This window comes from Indicator indicator, chromosome 20 (assembly GCF_027791375.1).
Source record: "Indicator indicator isolate 239-I01 chromosome 20, UM_Iind_1.1, whole genome shotgun sequence".
Lineage (NCBI taxonomy): Eukaryota > Metazoa > Chordata > Aves > Piciformes > Indicatoridae > Indicator > Indicator indicator.
Genome location: NC_072029.1, coordinates 14,286,787 through 14,308,233, shown reverse-complemented (window position 1 = coordinate 14,308,233; position 21,447 = coordinate 14,286,787). Strand labels below are relative to the sequence as shown.

Sequence of the window (21,447 nt, the reverse complement as noted above, 5' to 3'; positions counted from 1 at the left end):
CCTCCACGTCCAATAAAGAGTGGAGGCTCCTCTTGCCCCTCTTTTTAGCATTAATATATTTATAAAAAAGCTTTTTGTTGTCCTTCACGGAAGCGGCCAGTTTAATTTCTAACTGTGCTTTTGCCTCTCTAATTTTTCTCCTACATGGTCTAACAACATCCTTAAACATATCACTAGTTGCCTCCCCCCCTTTCCAAAGGCGATAAACCCTCTTTTTTTCCCTTAAATCCTTCAGGAGCTGCTTGCTCATCCAGGCTCGTCTTACGGCATGTGGGAACTGCCAGTTCCTGTGCCTTTAGGAACTCCTGTTTGAAGTAGGTCCAACCATCCTGGACCCCTTTGTTCTTAAGGGCTGTTACCCAGGGAACTTTCCGAATAAGTTGCCTGAACAACCTGAAGTTTGCCCTCCGAAAGTCCAAAGTGAGGGTTCTGTTACTGCTCCTCCCTATTTCCCTGCATATTGAAAACTCCACTATCTCATGGTCGCTGCACCCTAGACAGCCTCCAACCATCACATCTCCCACCAGCCCTTCTCTATTTGAGAACAGCAGATCAAGCAGAGCCTTACCCCTGGTAGGTTCACCTAAGAGCTGCATCGGGAAGTTGTCATCCATGCACTCTAGGAACCTTCTGGACTGTCTCCTCTCTGCTGAATTAAGTTCCCAGCAGATGTCTGGTAGGTTAAAGTCCCCCACAAGGACAAGGTCTGATGATCTTGAGACAGTTTCCAGCTGCTTATAGAATATCTCATCGGCCTCCTCATCCTGGTTGGGTGGTCTATAACAGACTCCAACCAGGATGTCAGTTTTGTGCGGCCTCCCTCTGATTTTAACCCACAAGCATTCAACCTTTTCATCTGCAACCTCAAGTTCTGAGGCATCAAAGGATTCCCTAATATACAGGGCCACCCCTCCTCCTCTTCTCCCTTGCCTGTCTCTCCTAAAGAGCTTGTAACCCCCCAGTGCAGTACTCCAATTGTGAGAATCGTCCCACCATGTTTCTGTGATGGCAACTACATCGTAGTTCTCCTGGTGAACCAAGAGTTCCAGTTCATCTTGTTTGTTGCCCATACTGCGTGCATTGGTGTACATGCACTTCAGCTGATTCACCAGTTTATGTGGTCCTCCCTCCTCTCCAGGGAGACTGGTTTCCACACCCACCCCCTTCAGACCTATTTTAAAGCCCTCCCAATGAGTCCTGCCAAGCCCAGTGCCAGCACCCTCTTACCCTTTCTAGATAACTTCAACCCAACTTGGTCCAGCAGGTCAGGTGCAGTAAGAGTTGCCCCGTGATCAAAGAAGCCAAAATTCCGCTGCTGGCACCATCTCCTAAGCCAACTGTTGATGGTGTGGGTTTTCCTGTTCCTCTCAGTGTACACCACAGCTGCTGAGGGAACTGAGCAGAACACCACTTGAGCTCCTGCCCCGTCAATCGATTTCCCAAGGGCCTTCAATTCCTTTTTAATCTTCCTGGTGCTGCTCTTTTCAATTTCTTCACTTCCAGCCTGGATTACCAGCAATGGGTAATAGTCAGAGGGCTGGATTAGTTTAGGTAACCTTTGGGTGATGTCCCTCACCCGGGCCCCAGGTAGGCAGCACACCTCCCTATGGGATGGGTCGGGATGACATATGGGTCGCCTTGTTCCCCTCAAGAGAGAGTCTCCAATAACTATAGCCTTTCTCTTTTTCTTTGTAGCACTGGTCCTTAAGGTTTGGGGGGGCTGCTTCGTCTTTGGCATCTCCTTGATTGGTTCCTCTACAATACTCTCATCCGCATTGCCCTCAGCCTGCAGAGTCTCATAGTTATTGCTCAAGGGCAGAGAGGGAGGGGAAGAGGGTTGGGGTGCATTCCCTTTGCTTCCCCTGACAGGGACCTGTATCCATCCTCCACTGCTCCCCTCAACTGGAGGGGGTTTCAAAGCCTGTTCCCACATGTCCAACTCCCTTTCACATTCTCGTATGGTCCTGAGCCTTGCTACCTCCGCTTTCAGCTCAGCCACTTCATCCTTCAGCTCAGCTACCAAATTTAAGAGACAATTCACCTGGTCACACCTGACACAGGTGTCTCCTTCACCCTCCACACCAAGTGCCAGGCTCGAACACTCACTGCAGTGCTTTGTGGCTTTTCTTTTGCCTTCTGAGTTTTAGGCTATCCTTTCTCATTGCTTACTGTCTATTTAATTAAGATACACTTTGGCTTGACTTGAATCGGCACACTCTTAATTGATTTGTGCTGCAGCTACAATTAATACTACTTGTACCTAGAAAGGTAGGTATGGAGTTAGTGGTAGTGGTACAAAGAAGGTAATTTGCATAAACTTTGTTTTATTCATTTCAGTTTCCCTGCACATAATTTTTTGTAGACTCAGCGTTTTGCTTAAAAGCACGTTAGCAGATGATCATTTGTCTCAGAATATCCTGAATCATCTGAAATGGAATCAAAACAGGAATTTACCATGGAAAATGACATGTTCTTTTAATTACATATTTACAGTGCAGAAACACAACCATAAGAGAGTAAAACCGATACCTTGTGGACATTATTTCATGATTTATGAATGTAGATGTAAACTAATCTGAATGTGTTCTGTGATGTGGTTATGCAGCTTGAGAATTCCTTTGTGTACTGGTTTGTTTAACATTAACCAATTATATTAAGATTACAAATAGCTACGTTAGTACTAACCTTGTAGATATATGTCTAGCACTAAAAGACTGCTGAAATGTGGTATTTTAACTCCAAATCGTTAGGAAGGAAAAGCATGTATTGATGGATTGTTATATTTATTGGGTCATAATGTATTTAAATTTTCTTTAATGCATATGTTAGTGATTGTTTACCGTGATGAAGTGCATAGAGGTCTCTGCAAGGAGTTTTGCGTGGAAAGAATTACCTCACGTCAGTGGGCACTCCTCAATTAAAAGTTCCATTAGCAGATGATTCTTGCTTCTGGTTTGTGTACTGATTGCATTTTATTGCCTCTAAATCAGGTTCCTAGACAGGGAATAAATAAACAGTTAAGAGTGTGTGGTAATGGTATCCTGATCTTTATTCATGGCTGGGAACACCTATGTCCATTTCAATCAATTAGGTTTGGAATATTTACTGAAATACTTTATTCTAGTTGAAATGTCTTAAAAAATTACTCATTTCACTGCTATTAAAATATAAATTTGTCTTAGAAGCATATCCAGAGGTTGGTTATACAGTAGTCAATGTTTCATTTTTTTCAGAAGAACGTGAATGAAGAGGAGATGTTTTCCTTTTATCTTCAGCTCTTACTAAATTATGTTTAAATTTGAGACATGAAAAATCTATTAAGCCTTTTCTGGAACCTCAGTAGTGAATGGTAACTGTCAGTTATTCAGTGCATCCACAGGTATCTCTAGTCCTTCCCTTTCCCATCCTTTAAAATCCCCTAGATGACATTGACAGCAATTTGTTATACATATGGTGTAATAGATAACTGTTCCTACTAAAACACAAAGAAAATACTCAGGTGATGAAATGGTGGTTTTCTGCAAGTACCAACATTTCTGGAGCACTCTATTTTCGTAATAAAAATTCTTGTAATAAAATGAAATACAAATTAAATTCAAAATCAGCTTAAGATCATTATATTCTATCTGCTCCAATAGACTCTTTGGAAATGGATCCTTACATTTTTATGGTAATGTATGGTTCATGAGTCAGTCATGAGCTAGTTTTGTGCTTATCACACACTAGCCATCCATGTCAGGTATTGCCAGGGACTTCAGCAAATTGAACAGGCAGGCACTTAACATCCCAGTCTTGCTGCCTCACATCTTTGAAACTTTTATGAACTTGTACTTACTGACCTTCAAATGGCCAGCAAATGGGAAAGCAGAAGTAATACCAATTTACAAAAGGCTTTATTTTTTCTGGAGGAAAGAGAAAAATTAAATCTGAGGATACTGACACTACCACAACAGGTGTTAATAAAGCTTTCTCAGAAACCTAATTACAGGCATATAGGTGTGGAATTTTGGGCTCTTAATTTTCTGAAAATGGAGAAGTCATGCAGTATTTGAAGAAAAGGCACACTATGAATTTTGGCAGGCATGTAGGGAAGGTAATGCAGCAGATTTTCCATCACTACAGTGAGGTGAATGAACCTCTGCTATTGTGGAGCTCAGAACTGAGAGTGACTGAAAGTTACCAGGTAGACGTATTGAATTGTTACATGCACCTGAAAGAATTAGTTTTCTTTATTCATACAGATGTTAGGAACAATATCAATTTAGTTCTGCTCACATTAAAGCACATTATTAAGTGTATCTGTAAGAAATGATTTTGTCTTAAAATTACTAAATGTTAGCTTTCGAAATGCTTCGGATTATGAGTACCTGTTAATTTTAATTCAACTTGTAATTTTAGTTTTATCTTTTTTCATTAATTTTATCATTTTCCTTAGATTAGAAAAGGCTTTGCTGGCCCCAAAGACTGTGACTGTGGTGAGATATTTCTAGGGTATAAATAATAAGGTAGAAGGAAGTTCTAATGGTTTTCCTATTTTTCTATCGTTTTTATTAATGATTCTGTACAGCTTTGAAGATCTATTGCACTCTGTAAGTGCTAAGTATTATTTAATAGTAACTGTTTAAAAGGACTGGAATAGAAAGGGTTATGGTCTCTGGGGCTGATAAGGGAAATAACAGAATTTAAGCCCAGTCATTTACTCCCTCAGATCATGAGACGTGTCTTTCTAGGGGTATGACTTTATCATTGTTTGGATTTTAAAATACAGTTCTAGCTTGTAAAGGATTAATGGAATGTAGGTGCAATGACTGATCAGTTATTTTCCTTAAGAAAGATTTTAGTTGAAATAGTAAATGAGAGAATTAATTGTGGACGTGAAAGTGTAAGTGAAGGCACGAAAGCTGCCTCACAGTCGGGGAGGTTTAGTTGGTAGGTCTGTGAATTTGTTTACGCAGTTGGAACCTCATTCAACTTGTAATCAAAATTGTTTCGGTTGGAACTGACCTTTAAGATCATTGAGTCCAATCATTATCTAATTCTACCAAGTCTGGTGCTAAACCATGGCCCTTAGCACCACACCTGTCCTCTACGATACTTAGCTAATTTGTCTGAAATGTTCTGACTGCTTAATTTTTTTTTTCTGGTTTTAAAACATGGAGCAAACTTTTTTCTTTCAAGAGCTATTTTCTAAATGATGTGATCATACTTGAACAATGCCTCAGGTAATCATTAAGTACTATTGCAAAAATTACCGTATATAGTCCTAGTCAGGTATTCTCATTAGGATGAAAACAAAGGGAAAGGTCCCTTGGAGGCTCTGAAGTGTTTATTCCTCTCCCCTTCTCATCTAAACATTAGAAACTAGATGTATAATGTCATATATGAATGCTGGTTGTTCCATTCATGACTTCCTATCTGGATTATTTTGCTTCATGTAAGTCAGTTTATGGGACTGCAGATGGACACAGTGAAGTAGGGGCTTGTTAGAGTGGTAACTTGTAGCTCCCCAAGACAGTTCACTGAGGGAAGAGATGGAAGGAGTGAATCTCCACTTCTGGCCATTTGCTTAGCTGTAATAAGAGAAGTACCCTTCAGAGTGGACTTCTGTGGACATGTGGCTGCTCTAAGATTGTGCTCCCATTGAAAACGTGGTCCAGCTGTCCCTATGCAGTTTCAGCCATAACTGTGGGCTGGATCTGATTCCAATTTGAAAGCAAGCTCAGTTTTGAATAGTGACTTACGAGGTATCCACCAGCACCCATCCCCCCTCCCAAAACCCAACCCAAAGCATACTACAGATAATCTGCAAATTTTGACCTTTATTCAGCTTGCTGTAATGCTCATGTAACCTCTACTATACAACTGCTCTGCTTTCAGAGAAACCCAGTAAGCAAGATGATTTGTTCCATCGCTGTTGCGGGACTGGGTGGAATCACATCTTTTGACAGTAAAAGGTGGTTTGATCACTTTATGCTGGCTGAGAAGCAAGGAAGTTAGATGGAAACTCAAAAATAAAGTTCTAGTTTATTTAGTCATATTCAATTGTACACAGCATTTCTCAGCATCTCTGCACAGTGCTGTAGCTGTAATGGCATAATTTACCTCTTGGAAACAGCACCAAAGTTTATCATGCTCTTATTTACGAAAGTTTTAGTGCATTTTTTAATTAAACTTTATTAGGATGACTTGACTTTCAAAGTAATTAAAACACTACTGTTTGTCTTGTTTCCAAAAATACTCTGGTTTTAATGTTGCAATCACTTAGCTAAAAGAAGGAGTAATTAAAGTTATTCTCAAGTTGCACAATTCAGTTTATTTAAAAATGCTTTATATAGTTTTTAGATGAAGTTATAAATGTTCACTTTGGAACTACCTGAAGATTAATAGTGATGCATTTGAAATGCATTATTTTTTTATTGATTCTTAATGTAGTAAATTACTGAAGTTATTTGGCAGCAAACAGAAATAGCCGGTGATGTTGTTCACATTTATTTTCCTGATAGCGTCACAATTTGCATTAATTGCATTGCAGCTGCACTCACTTATATTAAAAAGCTTCTACTATAATTAATCCTTTTTATTTCAAATCATTTTGGCACAATTTCTAGCAATAAACACTCATAAAAGACAGACACTTGAAAAATAACGTACAAGTTTTTTCAATATACCTATTGCTGTTTTTTCCTGACAGGGAATTATTGATAGGCTTCTAGGATCAAGTGTTGCAAGTGGCTAAGACTTAAGACTGGTTTGAAAAATGTTAAGTGGATTATTTTGCATAAAAAATAGACAGGTTTTGAATTTGTGTAATTAACCTGTGTTTAGAAAATACCTTGATTTATGTCTACATTTGTATTTCAGTTGCATACATTATGGAAATTTAATTTATAATCCATTTAGCTGATGTGATCATAGTTTTTAGTGCTATCATTTATTAGTCCTTGTATATTAAATGCTCTAAAGGCTTAAACCTGCCTTGTGTAAAAAATTACACCTCTACATTTACATTTTATGACTCATAGATGGAATTCTATTTTAAATTCGGGTAGCTTTGATATATTTAAGGAATTACAATGGCTTTATTGTTACTAATGCAGGAACAGCAAACAGTGACCTTATACATTGCAAATTAATGATTTATCCCTCTAGTTTGCTTTTAAAGTCAACTATACAAATGAGGATTTCGACTTCTACACCTTGAATAAATCATATGGCTCTAAATATAATGCACCCTTTGGCTTTGAACTCGTTACTCTGAATTCTTTCTGCAAGGTCTAACTTGCCTCATGGAAATGTTCTTTCAGAAGTTGAGGGAGTTGTGTATATTTTTCTTAATGTCTTTGCTGGAATATCATTGAGTGATTAGAGTACATTTAGTCTTCTTGTTTCCTTGGGGTTTTTTTTTGGCTCTCCCCCCCCGCCCCACTTCTCATTTTGCTTCCTTTCTAAAGTATGAAGCAGATTGTAGAGGAATTAAGACAAAACACTGAAACACTGCTCTTGAAGACTGAAAAAAGAACAATGTTTTGTTGGTGATGCTTTTTCTGTTCAGCCTGACAGAGATATTAATGATACTGTGAAGATCTAGTTGTCATTGTTAGAGATGCTGATGTGGCAAATGGACAGAAGGAAAGGCTATGCACAGACAGGAGGTTTCAGTAATGTGTTTTAACGGCTTTTACTTCTCCTTTATGCATGTCTTGCATTTTCTTTCTAGCTCTTGAGTTTCCATCTGTCTGTCTTTTGAGAGCCACCATAAGTACTTCTTTCTTCCCAGTCGACAAGAAGTTGTTACTATATGAAAAATAAGCACACTTGTTTCGCATCACATCAAAACGTGGTCTCACAGTAGATCTGCAGAGACTGGTACTGCTGGAGTATTGAGTTTTTTCTGCGTTTTTGACAATTCCTGAGGCAACTCAGTTTACAGTGAAAATACGTTTTTTCATGAGTGCTGGATGTTTGGGTCAGGTTTGTTTTTCATTCAGCAATTTTTTTGACAGGTGTAACAGTGTCAGGTCTAGGAAGGATTGGGCATATGATAGAGTCATCACTGGTGAGCTCTCAGCTTGGAAGTTAGGATGGTTTGATAATGCCATTAGCCATTAGATTTCACCAAAATATGCAGCAATGAATCTGCATTTTAAAAGGTACTGGGTCTACAATAAAAATCTCATGCATTTAATTGCTTTGTTTTTCAGGCTCTTTATGAAAATATGCTGGTGGAGCTGCCGTTTGCTAGTTTTTTTCTCTCTAAATTATTGGGAACAAGTGCGGATGTTGACATTCATCACTTAGCTTCGTTAGATCCAGAAATGTACAAAAATTTGCTTTTTCTCAAGAGCTATGAAGGCGATGTAGAAGAACTTGGACTAAATTTCACTGTGGTTAATAATGATCTTGGAGAAGCACAGGTAAGAATGGCTTTCAATTTTTGTTTTCTTTTATATATGACTGATGAGGCATTACTACCCCTAATTAATTTTTTAACTTGGTAGGAAAAAACTGTTAAGGGTGCTGTGTGATGTGAGATATCATATGGATTCTGACTTAGCATTTGGAGTAGACAGTAACTAGGTGTTATTAAAAAATAACTTTTGATGATGACTTAAGAGTTTGGTTTTGTAAGTAGTAAACTATGGTGACTATTTTCGAACAGTCATGCTTGAAAAATTTTGTTTCCCAAGATAATTTCTTGAGCAAAATACTTGGTTTCTTCTTTGCAATTATTTGAAATGCAATCAAAAACTATATTATGTGTTAACTATAGAAGTACTTCCTGGTTTGGAATCTGAATTACAAATCAGAATAATTCTAAATACTAGTGACCCTTTATTGTCACTAAGGAGTGTTGTCTTCTTTAGCTGTAATTTGTCCAAGACTTCTGCTTTAACAGCATTAGAGTTGAACTTTATCTTTACTCTTCTATCACCCATTTCCTGTCATTTTGGAAGATCCTAAAACCTGGATTGCATTACAGTTTTAAAACAGTATAATCAGATTTGGAGTTTCTGAATTATACTAAAGGGAAGAGTCAATGACTGCCTGATATATATGTTTAACATGAAACATTACTTATCATAATGTCATTTCCTCCATGAATTATTCTCCCTCTGTGAAAACTGGCCTGCACTGTCCTAGGGAAAACACCCCAAAACTGAAATAAAGGCACGTGATAAACGTGTATCAAACAGCAGGTTCTTCCAGCTCTGCTCTGTTGTACTGTACTTGTAGCATCTGCCCTAAGGGACTGATATGAATTGAGTCTGTAGTAGCTCCTGTATTTGGTTACTAGGTTGCAAAGGACACAAGGTGACAGTTTCCAATATAACCCAGGATTTTCTAGGGCAGCAGGATAGACTGTTGGTTGTATTCTGAAGTCATTAATTTAAATGCGCTTAAAGCGATAGTTTTGTTGATTGCAGCTAATACAAATTCAGTTTTCTCTCTAAAAAAGGAAGGTAGTCAGTATTTTCTGGACAAGTTTTGGTTTCCATACTCCATATATCTACTCTGTGTGCCCTCAAAAATTAGCCACACAAGTTAGAACATACCTCAACAAATAAGACTGAGGAAAGAGAAATAGCTCAGAAATTATGTAAAAGGGGAGGTCTAAGTTAGAGATGCTGCCAGCTCTACCTACTGCAGCAAAAACTTGTAAAAAATGATTGTTGCCAAGAGGCTTAATTTGTTTGTTTAAAATCTCTGAAGGCTTTGGCTAGTATTATCAAGACTTTAGATTTTTAATTGTTTGGCATAACCTTAAAAAGAAGATTAAATATAACATTGAGTTTCTAAATCACTAAACTCAAAGTAAGTTAAATATTCTGATGCTGTTTTGCTATGTTTACACTTGGAGAGCAAGCACTACCTGTGAAATATTAACCATCTCTTAACGAGACTTCGTGTTAGTGTAGTCACCATCTTGTGTGTTTAGATGCAACAAGTTTTTATACTTCATTTCATTACCTTAATAAACCTCATACGGACAAATAGATTTTGTCTGGTATTTGACTTGTGTAACCATTGCATACTAATTAATTGTGTCAAGGTAAAACTAATTCACTTTGGGAAAAGAGCTTAATTTGCACTCCTTTCGTTGAATGTGCATTATTTCCAGTTTTCAGCTAAACAGCCACTTTAGTGTCTAATAAATTAGTGCCCAATAAATGCATAATAAATCTATCCTTGTAAATAGCTATCCTCAGGACAGTGTCCATCCAGCAATTGTGGCACAAAAGCATTATCTGCAATGAAAGACACATTGCAAAGGGGCTCCATCGCTCCTGTCAGTAGTAGAAGGTAGAAATTCTATTATCAGCGTATTGATTCGAATCCTGTAATGTGCTTTTAGATCCCATTAAACTATTGTCAAAGTGCATTCACCAGAAGTTGAAAAAGGTACTTAATAATTTGCACATTAGACCTGCTAATTAGGGGAGCTATGCCATCAGCCTTATCTTCCAACCCCAAAGAGCTTTAGCTTTTGATAAAGAACTATCTAACGCAGTGATACCAGGCTAGATTTTAGCTGTTAGATGGGCTGCATAAACTGGTGGCCAGTAAAATATCTCATGTCAGCCTGTAGTTAGAGGTGCCTTCAAGTTGTAGTGTATATTGATTTTATTTTTCCTTTTATATTGTAGATTAGATGATGATTAAATGGTTATAAAATGTGTAAGATTAACAAATTTAAGAGAATGCCTCCTGTTTTCAGACCTTTCTCTCAGTGAGGGAGGTGAGTTTTGGGGCTGTCCAAGGGAAGAGAGGAAGATTCAAATGTGTATTCCTCTTGCTTTAGAAATGTTAGATCCTGTACTCCAGTGAGTCTTCTCAAACATTGATAGCTAACATGGGTTGGAACAGTTGAATAGGATAGGAGACTCCTATGAGTCTTTGATAGGAGACTCCTATGAGTCTCCTATGGAATGTAGAAGCACAAATCCGCAATCACTGTAAGTTTCTATGAAATTCACGTAGGGTAGAAGTTGGTGTCAGGACATCACCTTGGGGTTTTCAAACATGTGAATGTCATTGCTGTTAACTGAAAATACTGTGAATCACTAAAAAAGAGTTCTTTGTCTTTAAAGTTCCATGAGAGAAAATATTGAAGCCTTGAAAATAATTCTGAAAGTTTCTATCTTGGCAACTTCTATTGGAGAGTTTTCAGAAGGCAAAATGTTTTGAGGCTGATCCTTCTTGGGCAGATTTATAACACTTATGGCAAATGCATTCTTAGGCATTCAAATGTAATCTCCTACCTGGAACTCCTGCCTAAACATCTGGAAGACAGATGACAGGGAAAGAAAGAAAACTTTTATTGGTTTATTTTCAGAATGGGGAAAAGCTTCAGCAGTGATGTGAACAAAAGCGGTTGGAGTCTGATACAAAAGATAAAATATTTTCATCTATTCTGAACCCATGTTTCTGAGAGTCCTTTACTATCTCTAAGAGTGTTTTTGGAAATTACATGTCCTAACGCCTGGACACACAAACCAAGAATACCTTGATGACAGATCCCTTATTCTTTCCTAAGCTTTTTCCCACTCTACCCTCTAAATATTCACACTTTTTCTCTATTAGCTAGGGAAGCATCTGCCACTGGCAGATTTGTGTGAGCTGCCCGTAGCATTAAGTTTGTCCAAGTATATCCAAGTTTCTGTTAGAGGCATTATGCAATACTTTGGTCCACAGTAGTAAAAACTGCCAAGTACCCCCCTTTCTCGTAGATTTTTAAAAATATGGGACTTTTCTATCCCATTTTGGTATTTCCCCTTCATTTTGAAAATGTATTTGTGAGTATGGAATAAAAACTCAGTTACCTATGCTATTACTTTATTGATCTGAATGAATAATGATCTAAATAATATGTATGATAAGTTTTATTTAAAAATGTGTCATTTTGATAGCAAACCAAATTAAAAGTTTTGTTTGTTTGTTTAAACTTACTTCTACAAAATGGATAATAACTCGATGACACAAGCCTGTGGTTTTCAGTTCTCTCCTGTCCTGTGTATGTTCATGTTACTATCTCACACCATCTAGTGGCGAAAACTGGATAGATGGAAGTGAAAAAAAAAATACAATTGAGTGTGATCCTATCTCAAAGAAAAGAACTGTATTTGGTGAAGTAGTGAGAAAAGATCATGTAATTGTGCAGTTCTGTGAAACAGAAAATTTGTAAGTGGGCAGATAGCAAAGCGTTAGTAGTGTTGATGTCTCAGTGACCTGTTCTTGAGGAGCATCTTTATTAGTTCTGATCCTGTAACACTAGAAAAAAGAGGACAGAAATTCAAATAACAAGAGAAAGCTTTCTGATCTTGTTAGGCTTTGTAAAAGTGTATAATATAGGAGAAAACTAAAGGAATCTGGCTTACTTTATTTCAGTGGAAAAAATCTCTGGGCAGATTAATGAAGTTACTGCCTATATGTATTAAATCATTGATATAATTGAGGAGGAAGGAAAGAGCTGGTTAAGCTATAGGACAATATTGAAATAAGAATTGGGTGTGAACAAAGTCTATCCAATGGCCTTGATGTGTTCTAGACTGTGTTGTTGCCTGCAGTATCAGAGGAGAAAGCTCAGCAGCCATGGGGCCCCTTCTCATGAGATGTTTCGCTGTGGTATGAAACATGTCCTATACTTCTGTTAATGCTCCTTGTGGACTTCACCAGTGAAAGTGTCATCACCCTCAGGCCAGTCAGTGGCACCAGCTACTGGCCTGTAGCTCCTTCAGAGTGTCTGGCTGCATGGCATGCCAGGTTCCCAAGGGATGGACCCCAGAAAAGGCTATCCTGCCTCTTGTGTCCATGGTTTGTTTTGAAAGGGACTCACTTGGAAGGGAGCAAGGTAATGTGTGCAGGGTATGAAGCAGAGTCATTTCACTTAATGCTCCAGGGAGTAGGATTTAAGCATAGTCAGTACTACCTGCACACAGACATAGTGGAGTATTGATGATATTTTTTTTTTTTTTGTGTAGGCAAAATAAAAGCAAGAAGCTTACTTCCCACTTCAATCCTTCAGCTGCAAGACTTATTTTTAATGCCTATCGTAATTCAGGTTGTTCTGGCTTTTCAGGGAAAGTGGTAAATACTCCATCACATGGGGTCTTAATACCAAGATTGCCTGTCTCTCTAAAAAATGTGTTCTAACTCATCTATGGATTTATTGAGTTAAATACAGGAATCTCTAGACAGAATCCTCTGGCTTGTGTTGTCTGAGAGGTCAGATTGGCCTTAAAAAGCTATGAGTCAAGTCAAAATCCGAAGGCTCAAAAACACTGTGAATTTTTAATCTTGCTATTTTGTGCTTTGCTTAGTACTAGAACATGTTACAAAATAAGCTATTTATATTTAATTCTCTGTGCTCTAAATGTCTGATCATTACCACAGACTGAAATGTGCAGTCATTTTAAAAAAACTTTAAAAACTGCTGAATCCAGAGTGTAGAAAAGCAAACCCTTTTTTGGAAAGGTTCAGAAAGTGTCAGAATCTCGACTTTTCAGTTATTTAAATCCTCCTCTTAGTACTCCAATAATCCCAGTTAGGCTGCTTCTCAGCAAAATTAACCTAATATAGAAGAGCAGAATATGTAAAGGTCTTTAATATTGTACTAATGACTACCACTGATCCTGATTTGTATCTTGCTGCAATTACATTATCTTTAGTTTTTCATTAAAAATTCTTCCATGCTGAGGTGCCTTGGTGTACTTGAAGGATGAAAGTGAATCTTCTCAGTAGCAATACAAGGTTTATGCTTGATTTTTTTGTTGTTGTTGGTGGTGGGTTTTTGTTTATTTTTTTTCTGTTGTTGAAAGTACTGAGCATGTATAACTTGGAATTTAAGTAGCAGGAATTATGAATGCCTGTTATTCTGTAAATTAGAGTTTAATTGTGACTTGGCAGACACTGCTTTTACCATAATATGGTCCTGCAGCATTCATGATCACCAAATAGTTGGAGGTGAGCCTAGCCAGTCATGCATGGCTTTCCTAGTCCAACTGGAAGGAGGATGTGTGAGCTCTGTGCTTATGCATCAGTGAAACTAGGGGGAATCCTGCCAAGGGGAAGATTTTCACTGATGTTTTTCTGACTTGAAGTGGTGAATTTAGTATTACACATGGTCTGCTATAAAAGTGCTCTGACTTTGCCAGATCCTCTTTCTGGTAATAAACCATGGGGCCATGAAGTCAGATGCATCAGCGGCTGGTGGTCTAAGTCTAAAAACTGGATGCCACAGAATGTGCTCTTTTGAATAAACAGAAAATAAAGAGTAAATACCTTTACTTCTTGTCATACTCTTTTATCTTGTACTGAGGTGAATGTTTTTGAGTATTCTAGTACACTTCACTTACTAGAATGTTTTGTAGTTCAGTTTTACAGCTACAGCACACAGAACTAAAGTTTACCAAGATGATGAAAATGGTTATGTTTATAGGTGGTTGAGCTGAAGCCAGGTGGAAAAGATATTCCTGTCACCAGCGCGAACCGCATCGCCTACATCCATCTGGTGGCAGACTACAGGCTAAACAAACAGATTCGACAGCACTGCCTTGCTTTCCGTCAGGGACTGGCCAATGTTGTCAATCTCGAGTGGCTTCGGATGTTTGATCAGCAGGAAATACAGGTACTTCTGCTTCAAAGTGCAGAAAACAGTTGCTTTACACAGAAATAAATGCTAAGTTTTGCCTGTAATGTAACTGTCTGATTTCCTTCACTGTTAGGTTCTGATTTCTGGTGCCCAGGTTCCTATTAGTTTGGATGACCTTAAATCTTTCACAAACTATTCAGGTAAGCATATTTCACTGAAATTAAAAAAAAAATGCATTATGACTGACTGAGGAATAAATAAATTTTTTTTTTTTTAATCCTAGCATTAGGAAAAAAAAATTGTGGGGTCATTCTTGCTAACTGTAGTTGTTAACTTTGGCCAAACTCTTTGGACAGGTGTGAATTTGAGATTGGGTAAAAGTACCACCTGATCTTATAAATTCTGGGAAATACAGGTATGCAGTTTTTTACTCACACGCTTAAATACAAGTTTATAGCCAGACAGTTAGAGGATATGTAATTCCTTTTCTAAATGGACGTTCGTCAGTGGTTGTGTCTAGCTGCCCCAAAAATAAGCCTGCAAACAACTTTGGGATAGTTATTTCTACCCCTGTATTCAGATGCTTACCATTTCTCAGGCAGTCTGTAGAGAGAGTGTATATTTTTTTCCTTGTGAGGAATTCAAGGTGTCTTCATTTTTCCGTACATATCATGAATGTAATGAAAAAGTAGTTACTGTATCATCACTTCACATCCAAACTTAGCTCAAGGTAAGCTGATGCATGAAATATCCCGAGTCTTGCAGATTTTACAAACTGTTAAAAGGCAGCAATCCAAACCTGGCAGGTAAATGCTACGCTAAATAAAATTAATTTAAATAATTCATTGAAGAAAAAAGCTGTTAAGAAGTTGAGGTAGCCAGAGGTAAGCAATGAATGAGAAACTCAAAATGCAGTAATCAAAGAGATCTATAGATACTGGAAGTCAGCAATGTAAGCCTGCTGGTTGAAGTATTTTCCCCAAGCTTTTCAAGATTGATGCTAGGTTTCTGCAGAATTTATTTCTTGCATAAAACCATTCTACCTATAAATCATTTCAATCTCATTATAGGTGGCTACACAGCAGACCATCCTGTAATTAAAATATTCTGGAGAGTCGTAGAAAGTTTCACTGATGAAGAGAAACGCAAACTACTCAAGTTTGTCACGAGCTGCTCTCGACCGCCTCTTCTGGGGTTTAAGGTATAGATGTCTTCCCGACTTCCGGGCAAGTTGTGTAAACACTGCACATGATGATACAAGCTTTTCTTGTCTGTAGAAATCTACGGTACTTGAAAGATAAATGTTGTAAGAATTTCTCATCAGGTGTAGGAACTGGGCTGTTCCATGTGACGTGTCTTGGAGGTGATACATGATGAAGTTCACAAGTGAAAAAACTCTTGATGGTTTTCATAAGCATTATTTTCCTCTGGAACACAAGAGACTCCAGTATTAAAATCACAAGGTCTCAGACACAGACCTCTAACACTTGAATGATTCAAAAGACACAAAAGTGTCTGCGGGTTGTCATAAAGTAGTATGTGGTTCAATTGATAGGAGTGATGAAAGAATATTCTTAGTAACTTAAGCAGCTGATTTTTTTTTTTTCAGGCTGCAGAGCAATTTTGAAGTGAAAGAGTTGTTTCTGGTGCCACATTCTGCAGGGAGGCATAAGCATGGCCCTTTTCCCTTGACTTCTCTATCCTCTAATGCTTCAACTTCACATTGTCTTCCTTCTGTAAATCTTCTATTTATTTTCCTGCTTCTTTGTCAGCGGCTATGGGTACGCAGCACTGCCATTGTGTGTGGTAATTTAAACCTCCCTTTGGTGCAGCCATTCTATAAACCTCTGTGCAGTCTCACCCTCTGCATAATCCCTTCAAGCTGCTGTAGCAAGTGCTGTGAGGTGCCACTAGCACGTGGAGGGGCAATGTATCCTTCATCCTCAATATCTATAATCTATAGCTCAGCTACACTCGTTTTATAGGCATCTAGGAGAGGAGTTGGCTTGTTCAGTGAGTAATTTGACTGTTCCACATGTCTACTTCAGGGTGAAGTGAATCATGTCTTAGACACCACAGAACATACTAACTAGATCCTCTTTAGTGTTAGAGTGTCCAAGGTGACTAGGTTTGGATATAGAGACTGTGGCGATGGCTGTTAAATAACGTGACTCCGATCTAGGGGATTCATCGATTTGGTTGATGTGATTGATCAGTTAAAAGCCTGCAAGCATTTCTCTCCAAGTCTCTGTGAATATCACTCTACAGTACTCTAACTATAAACAGGAATTTTTAGGACAGTGGGAAGAACAATTCGAAAACTGGGATGAGATCAAGATAGAACAGTGCACATTAGTCATGGAATGGAGGGAGAATTGGGAAACAATTGTGTGGAAACAAAGTAAACAGAAGCCTCCAGTTGTTGTCAGCCTTTTGAATTAGAAGAGGAGAGAAGGAAATGCAGATATAGCTACCCAGCTTTTTGGTAGCCAGTGTGACATTTGAAAGAACGGAGGAAGTGAGTCAAAAATTAAAATACTAAGGCTGACTGCGACACATTGGAAAGAGGCCAAATATGAAAAGCAAATTTTGTGTGTGTACTTGGGAGATAGGCTACAACCTGACTTTTGACATACTCGGCTAGGAAAAAATAGAAGTAAAATACTCATCGAAGTTTCAGCATGATAGCAATACGTTAAAAGATTAGGTTCACTTACGACGGCCGTGCGAGCTCAGCCACGTGCAACAGGATTGGAAACAGCAGAGTCAAAAGGCATTACTGCTGCATTGCTGGGCAGCACTGAGCAGGAGTTGGGTCAGTATTTGTGTGGTGCTTAGAGCAGTATCCTGTTAAGATGGATTTACCTGCAAACCATGGGTTTGCCAGGAAACGCTGGCCAGAAAAGGAAGTGGGTAGCTGCTGTCATTGTCAGTAATGTCTTGCCAGCCTGTGGCAGCCTGTGGTTGTTTAGAGCTTTGAAGGTGAAGAGTGTGAAGCTGCAGGAGTGTAGCCAAATAACTATCTGACTATATTTGTGTTGATGGCAGATGTTAACACAAGTGATCTTCCAAATTTGTTTGCAATTTTAATATGTGTACTCAGATTTTCTGAGAGGAACACCATTTCTGGTTTGCACTGTGAAATCTTCTGTGTGTTTTATACTGTAGAAACTTCACATTTTCAAGTTAGTGTATGTTAATGTAAGATAAGGAAATGTCTTGGCATTCATAGCATACAGATAGCACAGTCTAGCTCAACATCATTTAAAAATGTTAGCTTTCACTGCCAGAATGAGGCTCAGAATAACATTTTCTAAAGCTAATTAAAGTTTAATAAGTTTAATGCATGTGATTGTTACAGACAAAAAAAAAAAGTCATTAAAGTCTGGTTGAAAATGTTAAGTTCCAATCAGGTCACATAATAAATTGATGATACTTTTTACTTCCAAACTATTGCAGTTTCCCGCTGCACAGTATTTAATTATGCAACAAATGGTGCCCTTGCTGTGACATTTCAATGTAGAACTTCATTTTTCCATTTTTAAAGCTAAAGTAGGGGAATTCAATTAGCATTTTGAAAGGAACACTAAAAACGCAGCATTTTAGCCATTAAATACTTTTAAGGCATCCATTTGAACAATAATTTAGCTTAGAATCTCATTGACCTATTGCCTCTCAAGCTGGTATTTTTTTTTCACGTTTCTAAACTCAGAACCATTTTAACTCAGGCAAGCATTAGATAAAACTAATACTTTCTCACCAGCAAAAGTGGTGCTTTAGAGGTAACAAACAAATATTTGTTACTACATTCTTTCTGTGAAGAAAAAATCGTATTTTTAAAAAAATATTATATACAACATATCTTCAAAGACTGTTCCTTGGATCAGTAGTTCCTAAGTAATCCAAATAACACCTGAGTGTCTTTGTCATTGCTCTGTGAAGCATCAAATATAATTTCTTTAAATACAGATTGCTCTTTATTTGGAGAATATAAAGTACCTCTTGAGTTCTAGACCATGGTAGTGCCAATACTTGCTTAATTGGACACCTGACCAGATCCTCTGTCCATCTTCATATTCATAGATTTAGGCTTGCTGAAAGGTTAATTTAGAGATAAATCCCTTTGGGGCAAGAAGGGCTGTTAGCGTTGTCTTAGACAATGGATTTTTAACAAGGAAAATATAGTATATTGTGGTGAGGAGATGGAAGATGAGGAGAAGGAAGATTATGTTTGGTGATTGTTTATATTTTTGGGGGGTTGGGTTTTTTCAATGTTACAGCAGGAAATTGGGTACTCTAACTTTCCCCCCTCCTCCTCCCCCCTTACATCTGGTCACTTATCCTTTTTTCCTCACAGAATCACTTTAACATAAGTAAATGCTCAGGTAGAATTTGTGCATAAAACTGGAATATTTCTAGACTCTTAACAGAAGAATGTTGTAGCTGCCATTGCACATCATTTCATTAGCTGGAGCAAAATTACCTTTGGGATTTTTGTGTATATAGGAACAATGCCCTCTCTACCTCTAAAGACAAAAGCCAAGTATAATTCTCATCAGAAGACTCATTTTTATACAATGACAACGTGTCATTCAAACACAACAGAACATTGTTTTCCATTTACCTCTGTTGCTGCAAGGGGTCTGGTGTTCCTGATGTTCAGCATGTATTTCATTGTCAGAAACCTTCAGTATGGCAAGAACCCATCATTCTCCTGTTTCTGCAGAATATGTGGGATCCATTGGTATTTGGGAGCCTTTCTAAGGAGAGTGTGAATCCCAGTTCTGTATCCCAAACGCAACAAATTTATTACGTGCTGCTGTATTACTTTTTCCATTTTGTGTTTCACTGGTTTTGTAGCATCATGTATTTGCAGAATGGAGTGCGTGGATAATAACAAATTATTGCTATTTCCGTATGTGCTGGTTTGGGGCCAGACAGATCGTCTCTTGCCCCGAAAGGGACAAAAGAATGAGACTCACACAAACGGATTGGAGAGTGATGGAAAGTTTAAATGGAAAAGCAATTGGTGAAGCTACAGAGAACTACAAACTACAAAGCATAGTGACAAAGAGTATCCCAAAGCATACAGAGCCTGTTACAGAATTCCCAGAGCTTCCCAATCCTTCCCTTCTTCCCACCTGAGGGTAAACCCAAACCCCTCAGGGCTCTTTCTTCCCCCTCCCACTGCTAGGCAAGTCTCAGGCTGGCCAGGTCTGAGACTGCCCCCCCCTCCATTCTCCTCCTGGCATTAGGCCTAGACAGGCCTAAGAGGCCTTGAGGATACTCCCCCGGCATTACCCGATAAGAGAGGACATCTCCCAGGGGAGCAGAGAGGGAAGAAAGAGAGAGAGAATGACTTTGCAGATGGCCTTATAGGGTGCAGGATTTTATGGGTAGAAATACGTCGTTTCCTGTGTCCACCCCTGTGGGTGGGCACCCAGGACACCAGAGGTGTATCTCATGCGGCAGTGGCAGGGGGCACCCAGCCTAAACTGCCACACCGTAGAAGCAAATAAACTGCTTTGTGTTTTACAATTTAATGGATCTTGGTGGAGACAAGGTTGAGAGAAGCACTACACAATTCAAGAGTGCTGTTGGGGCCACTAGGAATGAGAGAAAATGCCATTTGTGTATGTCATTGTGACAGGTTTAATCTAATAATTTATTTCCTAGAAATCTGTGCCAGCTGTTACGGGGTAGCTTTTGGCTTGGATGTTATTTTTTGATACGTTATTTTTTTTCTGTCATTTTCAGGAATTATATCCTGCATTTTGCATTCACAATGGAGGATCTGATTTAGACAGGCTACCTACTGCCAGTACCTGCATGAACTTGCTGAAGCTTCCTGAGTTTTATGATGAAAACCTTATGCGAAGCAAGCTTCTTTATGCCATTGAATGTGCTGCTGGATTTGAATTAAGCTGAGTCAAACTGATGCTTATTTGAAGATCTGCAGAGGAACTAACCAGTGCCTACTCTATAAGCAGCACCCATACTCAAGCAGTTTTAAGGGAATTCTGTCTAGATTTCTGCAGCTCTTGTGTCTTATAAGATGCCCTCAAATAGGTTTCATTTTTAAACACAATTTCTTAGTTAGCTTTCACTAGGTAATATTACATTGACACTGCTTTATGATTCAAAACAATGAATGCTGTGTGCAGTGTGGCTGTGTCCTGTGTTTATGCAAAGGAAGAGCACATGTAAAGAAGAGTGACATCTCAGTGAAATTAACCAAAGATGCAGCTTTGGCTTTGTGCTGTTCAAACATAAATAATTTCACAAACTGGCAATAAAATTGTGTACCATGCAGCACATTGGGATGAGACAGGGCTAACATCCTGTAATTAATCTTTTAGATGGAAGCGAAGCAGATGTTTGCAGATATCCCAGAACTGAGAGGATGAAAATGCTCATTTCTGATAACCTAACATCTTTACTTACATTGTAGAATTGTTTACAAATCATAGTTGTTGCAGAACTGATTTTGTTTTAGTCTACCTTCCCTCAAGGTGGTAGGCACTGAGATAAAATGTTTATAATACTCCATTTGTGCTTTCTGAAATACTTGGAGAAATTGGAATTGCATTAAGTTCAACGTTTGGCTGCATCATTATCACTTGAACACTGTTGTGAATGGGTGTGACTATCCATGTGTTCTCTGTTCCGTTTCTGTCTTTTGTGCCTGTACAGACTTCTGTTTTTCTTAAAAAATGTATCAGGCTCCTGTTGCATACACAGTACATACAAACGTCATCACTTTGGAAAAAAAAATACATGTAACAACCATTAAAATTATTTAAACCAAAGTTATCAGGCTTTATCTTTTATATTTGAAGCCTGTGGTGGTCACATTC

The 21,447-nt window shown here is 38.3% G+C and overlaps 1 protein-coding gene across 1 annotated transcript in view; it reads left to right on the top strand.

The window, feature by feature from the left end:
• Window positions 1–20,588, top strand: part of UBE3C (ubiquitin protein ligase E3C) — a 63,541-nt gene extending 42,953 nt beyond the window's left edge. Inside the window, exons 19-23 of the mRNA XM_054390018.1 lie at window positions 8,202–8,414; window positions 14,438–14,626; window positions 14,724–14,790; window positions 15,661–15,791; window positions 20,348–20,588. Of these exons, the coding sequence (XP_054245993.1) occupies window positions 8,202–8,414; window positions 14,438–14,626; window positions 14,724–14,790; window positions 15,661–15,791; window positions 20,348–20,518 (771 nt within the window). The 3' untranslated portion in view covers window positions 20,519–20,588. The remainder of the gene's footprint in view (window positions 1–8,201; window positions 8,415–14,437; window positions 14,627–14,723; window positions 14,791–15,660; window positions 15,792–20,347) is intronic.
• Window positions 20,589–21,447: the final 859 nt, after the last annotated feature.